General features: G+C 35.8%; 1 protein-coding gene across 1 annotated transcript; it reads left to right on the forward strand.

Moving 5' to 3' along the window:
• The first annotated feature begins 435 nt into the window (after positions 1-435).
• Positions 436-939, forward strand: LOC113359666 (basic leucine zipper 23-like). Its single transcript, XM_026603260.1, has one exon. It carries the CDS (start codon positions 436-438, stop codon positions 937-939), a length of 504 nt encoding a protein of 167 aa, XP_026459045.1.
• Positions 940-13,537: the final 12,598 nt, after the last annotated feature.

Genomic DNA, 13,537 nt, shown 5'->3' on the forward strand with positions numbered 1-13,537 from the left:
CCCAAATAAATCTGGTGATCTGAGTCATATCCACACGAATCAGATCCAGAAAAGAATAAAAAGTGATGTAGGTTTGAAGTTCCGACTCAATTGGTGTTGCGATGTAAATATTTTTTTCATGAGGACACCAGGTTTTAGTTGTCAGACTGATTTATGTCTTTTGCTTCCTTTTGAAAATGCGAACGTCGACATATTCATTCATAGCACTTAGTATTCCTTTTCGCTCTTATAGTAGAAAACTAGAGATAAATGAAGATGTTCGATCTTGTAGTCTTCAATGCTTTGCTTCTAGCGTTCTGATTAAGATTCTATTACTTCAAATTTCGAACTTACCCGCCATCCATGCTATTTTGAACTTTTGTAGGTTTTTCAACTTGACGAAGCCAAAAACCGTTGTTGGAATCCTTGGGTTGTAGAATTTCATCTAATGCACGGATGAAAGTTATTGAGTTTGTTGACAGTGGTGAATTTTCTGAATTCCTTCAAGTCATGGATGATGGAGAGAGAGATTTCTCTGGCCAAGTCTTAAAGATGGATAATCAATTACTGACAATGGATAGTTTTTTGGAAGATTTACTTGCTGATAGTCATGCAAGTATGAACCCAACAAGAGAAGGTGCACCTGACCCACAAAACAATTTCCACCTCCGTACCAAAAACCTTCCTGTTGGAGAGAAGACCACTACCGAGGAAACGTATGACTCTGCTGAAATTAAATCCAAAAAACGTGCACCTGGTAATAGGGAGTCTGTGCGTAAGTACCGCGAGAGAAAGAAAGCCCGTATAGCTTCAATGGAGGATGAACTAATCAAATTGAGAATCGTGAATCAGCAGTTGTTAAAAAGGCTGCAGGTACAGGTTGCACTTGAGCAAGAGGTACCTAGGCTTAAGCTTCTGCTTGTAGACATTAGGGGAACTATTAAAGGCGAACTTGGATAATCTCTTTACCAAAAACCAACTAAGGGTACCGGTGGTGGCATTTCGCAAAACATGTCCCCCTCTACCTTGGTTGCAGATTACGATATGAACCGGTGCAACCTTAGATACCCCGGTTTAGATAATCAATATATTGACGTATCTGCAGGTGGATTTCAGAATGCAGGATTTGGGGCTTTAGATGGTAGTTATTTACAGTGTATTTGGAGTAATAATAATTTGTGATGTACGGTCTAACTTCGATAAATAAATAATTTGAGCAAATGAATAATTCTTCGGTCTCGATTTTGGATAAATGGGCTAAGTGAATAATCTCGCTAAATGCATACGAATCAAATTGCATCACATCCTCGATGCATGCATCATTTCAAGAATATTTTGCTCGTCCTTTAACAGGTAATTTATTTTGCTACAAGAAAACCGTCCCATCACAGTCTTCCCAACGGGGGGCCAAAAATGGCCCCTGCTAAAATGTCCATATTTTGATCGTTTTAGTAAAAACTTTCTTTGTTTGTCGTTTTATGCAAATGCTCCGACCATTTGAATGTCCGCGAAAGTTTCTCGAAGCAATATTTACTTTGACCAAAAATTCAAAACATTTGAGATAAATTTAATTTAATTTAACCGCTTTGCTTTGACTGTATTCAGAGAACCACAAGGATTACCATACGGGTCAACGTGATTCATTAACATATGAAGATTCAAGATACATAGAAGGAAGCAAATCGCCGTGTAAGTTGAGCTAGAGGTGTAAAACATGACGGCCCGGTATAACCCGGTATATGAAGTCGCGTGTTTCATGTGTCATGTGTCGTGTCTTGTTGTGTTAATGATTTAAACTTGTTGTGCCGTACTGTGCTTTATTAGTCAAAAGCTACACACAACACAGTCCACGGGCACATCATAGGATAAATGTGATGTATCGTGTTGTGTCATGCTGGCACACGTGCTACAAACAATTTGAAATCACTTAATGTATATTACGAGAATTTAAATAGACAACATATCGTTTGAAATTATTTCAAGTAAAATTAACAAGTTTATTCAATAAAAAGAAATAGCCCATCAAATATAAAATTGGATCATTGCCATGTAAATTAATGTTCTAGTCAAATATAGGTAACGACATTATAACAACGAAATTGAAATATATTTTCCAAATATTTAAGTATTATATGTGTTGTTATAAAAATAAGCCAACATAAAATATCAAAAACTATCGAGGATAGTGACTCTTTTGTGAAGTATATACAAAATGTGATGTATTATGCCTTATTATATGTGTACTTGTGCATGCTATGACGTGCTTTCTTAACATGCTGGGCTGGACTGGGCCACGTGCTTATCCGTGCTGAGTGATGTGATATGATACTGTGCCGATTAGGATAACCCAGTACAGCCCACGAAACTAACGTGTTGGGCCGTGCTGGGCTAAATCAAGTGCTGGGCTGGGCTGGGATGTGCTCGTGTTGGCACAGCCCGATTTACACCTCTAAGTTGAGCAGAAACATAAAATTAACATGGTAAATTTGTGGGACAGAAAACATATTTTTTGTTATAGCTAAGACGTGGCTATTGTAGTAGGCCAACCAATCATAAATCTAAAGACTTAAAGGCCTAGACAAATAAAGCTCCCACGTTGAACGGTGAGGAAACCCTCGCTTCCTATTGGTTGAAATAGGTCTTTTTTGAATTTTGTGAAACGAGCGTTTTGGTGAGGACACTTGACAACGTACGATTGGTTTAAATTTAAAAAAAATAGGAAAAAGATTAAAAAAAAGGAAACCAAGTTCAATATGGAATTCATGACATTACAATATTTAGGTGAAGACACTTGGCAACATATGGTTGATTTAAAAATTACAAACTTAAAAGAAAAACCTAACTTATGGTGTTTGGAATTTTATGGAAGTCCAAATAATATATAAAGGGAAAAAAGAATCCACATATTTTCTGTGAAAATAAAAAGGAAAAATAAATAAAATATGCACATATTCTTCAACTACTTAATGTATTGATTTTTGTTAGAGGGAACGAAATGGATTCGAGAAGAGCGAGAATCGTAATCCACTCACTTAAGGCCTGGTCAGTATATCTTCCTAACTCTGTCTAAATTACCCCTTCGAATACATCGACCACGCTCTGAGTCACACCCATTTTCCCAAATCTTTTCCATCACCACCGTTAACTCCACCACAAACATAACGAGCAACTCATCACATCAACCATCTGCCAGCGATGGAATATCTTTTTTTTTTTCTTTTTCTTTTTTATGAATGAACAAATGTTCTTTTGATATGAAATTAAACACTACCAATAAAAAACAATCAAACAACTTCTTCTCTGTGTGCATGTCAGAGAGACAAGATTCATCAAAAACTATATACGCATACGAGATTAACAGGTTAGTTTATTAATCGTAAAAACAAATCATCTTAAAAAAAAAAAATTGAAAATAGGGTTTGCTAAAAATTCTCCATTTTTTTCACCTCTGATTTAAACAAGGGTTTTTCGATGGTCTACTTCATTTTAGTTTCCAATCTTTTTCGTTACCTATGATTTTTATTGGCTCTAAACCAACACATTGTGTTGGATTTACGAATAGGGATTTGCTATTATTTAATTCATAATTGTTTTCACATTTACAAATCAATCAATGGAGGCCATTATTTTCGTGAAGAACAGATACAAGGACTAAAAGTCTAACAGAACAAGAATATGAGTGGAGGAACAAGGTTATCAATGATTGATACACATAGGTGATGCTGGTCGTGGAGTTGTATGGGAGATGGGTGATGGTGGTGGTGGTGAAGTTGTGTGGAAGATGGGTTGATGGTGGTGGTGGGGTTGTGTTGGAGATGGGTATGCGGCTTATGTGGGTGTATTTAGTAGGGTTTTCTAGACAATGTGCACAATATATTAACTAGGTCCTAGTAGGCTCACGTGAGTTAGAAAAATATATTAATTAGGTCTAGTTAGCGAGTTAACTACGATTATCGCTCTCATTCAATTCTTTTTTGCTCTCCCTCTGAATAAAAATCAATGTATTTGTCCGGCCCTATCAAATAAAAAATACATTGTCATGAGGTGTACGAAACAAATTAAAAATACATTGCCATGGGGCGGAGCGAACCCCCGCGCCCTCCAAGTTAAAAGGTAAAAAAAAGATGTGCACATATTCACCGCATATTTAATGTATTTGCCCCCACACCAAATTAAAAATACATCGCCACAAGGCAGGGCGAAGCCCCACACTCACAAAATCAAAAATTCATCGCCACGGGGGTCGAGGTGAAGCCCCGCACACACCAAATTAAAAATGCATTGTCACGAGGCAGGCGAAGCCCCGTACACACCAAATTAAAAGGAAATAAATAAATAAAATCTGCACATATTCTCCACTTATTTAATGTATATACCCTGCCACGCCAAATCAAAATACATCGCCACGGAGCGGGGGGAAGCGTCGCGCACGCCAAATCAAAAACGCATCGTAACAAGGGGGTGCACAAAATCAAAAATGCATTGCCACGAGGCGGGGTAAAGCCCCGCACCCCAAGTTGAAAGGAAAAAATAAATAAAAATGCACATATTTTCCACCAATTCAATGTATTTTTCCAGCCACACCAAATCAAAAATATATCGTCACGGGACGGGGCTTCGCCCAGCGCACACTAAATCAAAAAAATGCATCGTCACGTGGAGAGACAGAGCCCCACATAAACCAAATCAAAAATCCATTTCTACGGGGCAGAGCCAAACCCCGCGCACACCAAGCCAAAAGAAAAAATATTCCCGATACTTAGTACGGGAGAAAATCTAGTTTTTTTCTTTAATTTCCAGTCCACCATTAAACGAGTTGTTGACATTGAATATGTAACAGTTGAATATATATTCAAATAAATTGAGTTTACAGCTAGCTTGGGCACTGTCAGCAGCTAACAGAGTACAGTACGGATGGTTTATCATTAAAATGATGAGAGGGTAGATGACAACTTTTGTTTTTGTTTTCGTTATCTTCATTTTTTTTTTCGTTTCCTAATGCACGTGAATTCCTATTCCGGGAGCGTGGCCAAGGGTTGGGCAAGGCCTAAGGGAAAGAGTTCAGGTTTGGACAACGTCCCCAATGTAGGTGTGAATTGGGCTATATCAGCACGAGCACAACCCATTCCAGTATGTTGAATTTTTACCCCATTTCAGTCTAGCATGTGACTTAGCCTAACATGGCACAACATACTAATGTCGTGTGAGGTCTTAGCCAGACTAATCTGCCTAGTGGCGCGTTAGAGCGCGCGACAAAGATAAACACGTGGTACAACACGTCACGTTGAAAAAATACGTCATAATATACATAAAACACTAGAAAACACAGTACAATACATCACATTTTGCATGTATTTCACAAACTAGAATTTATTCTAGCCAATTTTTGACATTTAATCTTCGTTATATTCACGCATTTTTATAACAATCTTTCTTTATAATTACGGACCCAAAGAAGCCACATGTCGTCCCTGCAATTAATTTTGAACCTGATGAAACCACATCAACATTTTCTTTCCATGTCATCGTTATCTGATTAGCTGCTCCCATAACACACAATCCAGTAGGAAACTCCAACAGTCATTATAAGACACAATACCAAAAGTCACTTTAAAAAAACGCGTCTGCCTACAACCAAGCCTATCTGCAATTTCAAATATATGACACAACCCTTCACCCAAGAGTTTCAAACTCTCACATGTTCATCTGACACAATGTGAAATATATATAGCATAAATTAGTTTCCTCACCAAAAAAACATTTCCATGTTTATGTACTGTAACCATCTGATTTCTAATATTTATAGAAACTCTACGCTTCTAACTGGAAGTCTCAGTCATAATGTATATATCATACAAGCATTACGTTATAAAAACAAAAGAAGAACTGAGAATAGTTTTGTTAGAATGAACAAAAGAACAAACCAACGATGATTGCAAGGTAATAATTTGGAACAATACTTCCAGTACCTCATCAACATGTATATAACATTTGTATTTGCTGGTGTAGCATTTAAAAAAAGGACAAACGACCAACAGACTGTAAAGGAAAAGTCGATCACATGTTGCATTTGCCGGTGTAACAATTCGAAACCGAAGACACACTGCAAAGAAAAAGTCAATCACATGTTGTATTTGCTGGTATATATAATATCTAAATGTCTGGAATACATTTTTTGGAATGTATAAAAAGAATGTGCCCGAAAGAGCACAACATGTTTATTTTTATGGTGCAGCACAGCAACACACGTTCTCTAGGACGCTGCAACAAGGCATGTCTCAGTTTCCGGCACAACACAAAACGCGACCGCCCAGCACATGATTTTGTGGGTTGGACTGCACTGCACGTTTTACAACTATATATATGCAATTTTAAATGATTTATGTTATAAGAGGGGGACTTAAGATCAATCAAATGGAAGAATCATCTCAGTCATGCTCATTTAATGAACTGATTCTAGACTTTAATTTGAATCGGGCATAATTACTCACCATTACCATAAACATTTTAATCAGATGCTTCTTCGACAGGTGTCATGGTACTATAATGGTAAAGTTAGTTGGAGATGATATTATAGCGATCTGAGTTCGAAACTCGTCAGCATGTAGACTTAAATAAAAAATAAAAAGAAAAAGGAACACACCAACTAATAAAAAAAAAGGACGATTCTTTGTTGAACAATATTGAATTCTAATATACCCAGTCTTCCTTAATCCTATCATATTTTATTGTTGGTTGTGGTTTTCACATTAAAATCATAATAATCTTCGAAGATGTCTTGATTTCACTCCGCATGAAAGTTTTCTTCTATAATCTCTTGCTAGTTACATCTCCACAATTACGACTCCAGCTTATTCTTTTTGAGAAACCTCTTAAGTACTCCTTTGATGTTGAAATCTAATGGATCACCTGGAGGATATTTTTATGTTATTTCCCGATCACTTCCGTTGGCTTGAATTCCTTGTCGATCCAAAACCTATTTCTAATACACCGCGCCGATACAAGTTAATATCATGCATGATACTTGTATCGGCGAGGTGCGACACACATAGATAAAGAATTATATCGGAATAATTTAGGATAAATAACTTATTATGTGATTTTATAATTAATTTATATGTAGCTATACATTATGTTACTTAAAAGTTTCATTGTAGAGCATTTTCAATGTCAATCAATTAGCAAGAGTTTTTTTTTAATAGGAAGATGACATATATCAAAAAGAGCTTATATAAGAGTTTTATCCTGTTGGATCAAAGTTTGAATCCATTCAGGAGCATCTAAGAAATACTGAAAGCAAACAGATTGGGATCTTGCAAATTTAGCTAGACTGTCAGCTAAATGATTTGCATCCCTGTGCACATATGTGCATAACCAAACTGAAAAAGAATTAAGAATGTCTATTACATCATTTATTAAGTTTTGTGTTGTCCATTTTGATGAATGAGAACCATTTACTGCATTGATCACGTTCAGGCAGTCTCCTTCCAAGTGCACCTTTGTCCAGCCTTTCTGCTTTGCCCATAAAACTGCATTCAACAAAGCCTGCGCCTCAGCCTGCTCAGGATCTATTGCACTATATGCACCTCCTCGCAGTCCATCGCAGTTACCTGCAAAATATCTCTCCATTAGTGCCCATCCAAAGTAGCTATTACTATCAACAAATGAAGCATCAAAGTTTATTTTGATCATATCATTAGTTGGTGGAGACCAGTGATGTTTCCTCTATCTAGGCAGTTGATTATTATTGGAATGTAGTGGAATTAAATTCCTCCAGTCATTCATCTGCATATTAATGGCATTAGCTACAACATCAATATTAAGGTTTACTGCATCAAAGTTTTTAGCACATCTTGTCTTCCAAATAGACCACATACAAAAAGCCACAATTTCCTACTTTTTAAAATCCAGCACTATAGAGGTGTTACCTGTTGGAAAAAACTGGCACACCCATTGATGTAAATCAGTATTTAAGAGCGTATTTAAGAGATTAGTATCAATCTTGTTCCAGATATCTCTAGCAACAGTACATGAGACAAACAGATGTTGAGTAGTTTCAACATTTTGATTACACATAGGAAAAAGATTACAATGGTACTTGGTGATTCTAGCAAGTTTGTACTTAGTTGGCAGACACTTATGCAAAAATTTCTACATAAAATGTTGTATTCTAGGAGGAAGTTTATGTTTCCAGAAGGAGCACCAATTAATATGCATATTATTTTTGCTAGGTTTGTTTAAGAGTCTGTCATTTAAAATGACTTTGTAGGCAGATTTCACAGTAAAGCTTCCATTACTACTTGGTTCCCATCTAAGCTTATCTTCTCCATTGAAAGGAATTCTGATCTTTAGAATTTCAGACACAGTATTCCTATCAAATAAAGCATTAATGGTTTCCAACTTCCATCACTTCATATCATGATCAATTAACTGACTTACATGCACCATATTAGAGGAGTAAAATTGAGTTGAGGGGGGTCTGTGCATATTTGGAATCCAATTGTCTTTCCAAATATGTACAGACTCACCATTACCAATTTCCCAGACATAATTTTTTTTGACTATGTCCAGGCATGTGCAGATCCCCTTCCAAATCCAAGAGCCCTGTTTAGACACATTATCACACAAAGGATTAGCATTCATAAAGTATTTACCCCTAACAATACAAGCCCATTTATCATCTGCACTCTCCACCATCCTCCAAGCTAATTTAGCTAGAAGAGCAAGATTTAAAATATCAGTTTGCCTGATATTCAGACCTCCTAACTCTTTTGGAAGAGCTATGTCAGTCCATCCCTTAGGAAAACAACCCTTCTCACCATCTTTTTTACCCCACCAAAATCTCATTTGAATACTGTTAAGCTTATCAGTAAGCTCCTTTGGCATAGGAAAAACAGCTAAGTGATGACTAGCTAAACTTCCTAAAACAGATTGGTTCATTACAGTTCTTCCTGGTGGAGCTAGATAGGTTGGTTTCCAGTGAGCAAGTCTAGCCTTAGAATTGTCAATCAAATGCTTGAAAGAATCAAATTTTCTTTTTTGTAAAAGAAGAGTAACACCTAGATATTTTTCATTTAAAGACATTCTCCTAATTCTAAGAATATTGGCTATCTCATTCTTGACATTATTAGGAACTTTTTTTGCTAAAAGCTAGAGCTGATTTCTCAAAGTTAACAGCTTGCCCAGAAAATTTGCTAAATTGATCAATAATACTAGTTAATTTTCTAGCATCTCTAGTTCTTGCCTTTATGAAAATAAGGCAATCATCAGCAAAGAACAAATGAGAGATTGAAGGGAAATGTTTATTGGCCTTGAACCCATGGATGATCTTATCATGCTCAGCTTGAATTAAACTTCTAGACAAAGCTTCCATGCAAAAAATGAAGAGGTATGGAGACAAGGGATATCCTTGTCTCAATCCTCTTTGGGGATAGTAAATTTTACCTGGAGCACCATTGAGCAGGATGGAAGTGGAGACAGTTGAAATGCACTGGTTGATCATACTGCACCAATCTGAAGAGAAACCTAGCTTTTTGAGGCTATCAAGGAGAAAGGACCAATCAATTCTGTCAAATGCCTTTGACATATCAAGTTTGATAGCTACACAACCATCTTTAGCCTTAGTTTTCTTCATAGAATGAATCAATTCATGGGAAATAACTATATTATCATGTATTAGCCTACCAGATATGAAAGAAGTCTGAGAAGGAGATATAATTTTGTTCAGAACTTTCTTAAGTCTAGAGGCTAGCAACTTAGATATTATTTTGTAAGACACATTACAGAGGCTAGTGGGCCTAAAATCAGCAGCATTTTTAGGACAATTAATCTTAGGAATGAGAGTAGTGAAGTTATGATTCAATTGCTTTAGAATGTATTTAGAATGGAAAAAAGATTTTACCATTTTAACAACTTCAGGTCCAATTGTCTCCCACATTAACTGATAGAAACCAGACGGAAAGCCATCAGGACCTGGAGTGGTCAAAGGCTTCATATCAAAAACAATTTTCTTAATTTCTTCACTAGAGGGAATTTCAGTTAACATAAGATTATCCTGATCAGTTATGATATTATCAAGGTTATCAAGATAAGCATCAGAGCTAGGGGGTGTGTAGTTCTACTCATGTCACTAAATGTCTAAGAAGCTCAGTTTCAATATCATGTCTATCATCCAACCAAATACCTATATTTTTTTGTAGAGACTCAATTTGAGTTCTTTGTTTTCTAAAGTTTGCTTTTTGATGAAAATAGGTTGTGTTCCTATCATCTAAGAGGATAGCATCATCCTTACCTATTTGCCTCCAAAAATCTTCTTCAACATCATACCAATACTTTAGTTTCCTTGTTAGCTCCACAACCCTGCTGTCATTGTGATTACTAACAGTTCTAGTAAGATTAGACCGTTGAAATTCCAAGTTAGAAATATGAGAATTTATATTACCAAAGTGTTGATAATTCCAGTTTCTAAGACAATATTTGGTGTTGTAAAGAAAATTAGCAAGGATAAAACTAGCAGAGCCATCAGTATTACCTTTCCATTCAGCTTTGATTAATTCAGAGAAAGTAGGGTCTCTGAACCAGGACTTATTCACCCTAAAGGGTTTCTTTGTGTTGCACTCGAGTTTGCTAGTGATTAGCATTATAGGACAATGATCACTACCTAAGACAGTTAAGTGATATAAAGCAGCATTTGGATAGATATTGAACCATTCATAAGAAATAACAGCTCTATCTAGTCTTTCAAGAATTAGATCATTATCATTCCTTCTATTGGTCCAAGTAAAGGGATTCCCTATATAAGGCATACTGAATATGTTATTACTATCCAAAAGCAGATTATTAGCATCAATATCACTTTGACTATGTGGATTTCCACCATCTTTTTCATTCTGATGTAGTATGAAATTGAGGTCTCATATTACAATCCAAGGATTAGTATATGCTGTCCTTAGGTTTATAAGGTGGTTCCATTGATTCTCCTTGTCACTAGGATTTAGAGCACCATAAATACATGTCAACAGACTACTGTTATTTTTACTATCAAGTTTGACAGTGCAGTTTATCATATTCAGTTGAGCATCAATAATCTGCAAATCAATTCCATATTTCCACATGACACATAACCCTCCTGAAAGTCTTATAGGATCTTAAAGGGTTATATTTGGATACTTGAATCTCTTCAGTAAGTAGCTCATTCTCTTTGACTGATTTTTTGTTTCACTCAAGAAAATTATGTCAGGGTTTTGAGTTTTAATGAGTATGTTAAGATGATTTCTAGTATCCTTGTTTCCAAATCCACAAACATTCCAAGAAATTATTTTCATATTTGCAGAACAATAAGAGACATTAGTTAGAAAAATAGCAGATTGATTTTGAAAGACATAACTAAGGTAAATATTATAAAAATAATGCAGGATATTTAAAGTTATAAAAAGTTTTTTGTGTATTACCTTTTGTATTCCCTTAGTGTTGTCAGATTGCTTCTCCTTTTGTTGTGAGTCCTTCTGCAGCTTGTCTTTCCAATTGTCCCCCATCATGAGAAACTTTGCTTGATCCAGCTTCATCTTGAGGAGCAGTAATTCTCAACCTTTTGCCTAATCTTGTTGCATCATTTTCATCATCCATATGAGCTGAGGCCTCAGTCCTTGGTACCAGCATAATGCCATCCTTTGGAGGGATGAATCCTATCTTCTTAGTCTCTTTATTCTTTGGGCAGCTAGGAATGATACTGTCATGCCTTCCATTCTTCATAGTCTTCTTATTTGCAGTATTACTAGCTCCAAGGAAGTATAGCTTACTATGAGCTTTTGTTAGAAAATCTTCAGCTGCCTTGCAAACAACACCTTTAGTGTGCTTGATAATGTAGCATTTTGGACAGATGTTATGAGGCTGTTTTTCAAAAAAGAACTTAATCCATCTGGTACATCCTGCATTAGCTTTTTCCATCACACCTCTTCTTAGTGGAAATTTTATATCAACATTGACACAGACTTTGACTCCTTCTTTGTCCATTGGAATTGCATCTTTGGGTTCAATTGCAACAACTTCATCCACCAGTTTTCCAATTTTTGTGACAGAAATAACATTCAAATGCTCAGGCAATAGCTTCTTTAATTGGAGCCAGAAACATTGATGATTCCAATCCAATTCCTTATAGATAACCTCATAGTTATAGTGGTACAGGACAACTAAGTTTTTGTTTAAACTCCATGGCCTGGTTATGAAGATATTGTTCTTTGTTTCTTCATCATTGAATTTGAAAATCATGATGTTTTTATCAATTTCCACTACCTTCACTTCTCCTTCTGGGATGTGTGACCAGGAAAACTTGATATGATGTTCCACCGCTTTAAATCCCATGTTTCCTTCTTCCATGATAATCATACCAATTAGGCAGTTATCCCAATTCGTTGTATCTTCATTAGTAACAGCTTCCACTTCATCTTCTTCCTTATCTAGATCAAGTGCTGCTTGTTTAAACCTTTCAGCTAGGTCAATCACTTGCTCATTATTCTCTTCAGCCATTATAATTTTGTTCGTAAAACAGTTTCTTTGTTCCTCTTTGTCTTCAATATATTGATTTATATAATGAGTTAGCCCAATGAAATTAGGGTTTATTTCCACAATCAAAGATATGTCTTCACGATATTTTTGGAACAAATATATTCTATGGTTATTGATATTATATTTATTTGCAGTAACAAACCATATTGCATAAAATCCAAAGAGAAGAATCAGGAGCTTGTTACCAAATTTGCAATGACTTTTTCGAATTTCAAATTTTTTCCTCTTCCACCGTTTTTGCCTTTGAGTTTTCAGATGAATGATATTGGATCGGTTCTGACTGAGTCGAAAATTCTCATGATGGAGCAACAATGGTGACAACAGGACTTCAAAAAGCCACCTAGCTAACAGAGCAAACGCTGTAAACACAACAAATCTGTAGGCAAACGCCATTAAGGAGATAACAATGTGTAAACACATTAGGGAAGATTGAAAGTTAGTTGAGATACATATTTAAAAGAAAACTTTGTTGATGTGAAAAACAAGAAAATGAGATCAAAATTAACCCACAAAAGATGAAAGAAATTTTAATGTCTAAAAACCAAATGCGAATAAGAGATATGCATATGAACTCAAAGAAAGAATTGAAATCATTGACGATGGCTTAGGATTTAGAGACAAGATTAAAAATCAAATTTTTGTTTATTGAGTTGACATTTCAAAATCGCCGATTCGCAGGAATTTTTCTCTCATTTCCAAGCACAATTTGGTTCAACACTGACACTAACCCACAAACGCCAATCAATTAGCAAGAGTACATGTAATACATTATTATCTTTTATATGCTTGTATTTCTCATCATTTCAAACCAACAATGTATTAAGAAGTGGTTCAATATGGTTTGATTTTTTTGTTCCAACCTTATAGGTCAGTGGTTTTCCATCAACTACAATAAAGAGGAAGTCAGGAATTCAATTTCAACCACAAAAATTTATATTAGTGTAGTTGTATATGGGGTGCAAAAGTTTTCGGACCCATACGATTAGACGAGCCA

Source organism: Papaver somniferum, chromosome 1, assembly GCF_003573695.1.
Source record: "Papaver somniferum cultivar HN1 chromosome 1, ASM357369v1, whole genome shotgun sequence".
NCBI classification, from domain to species: Eukaryota; Viridiplantae; Streptophyta; class Magnoliopsida; order Ranunculales; family Papaveraceae; genus Papaver; species Papaver somniferum.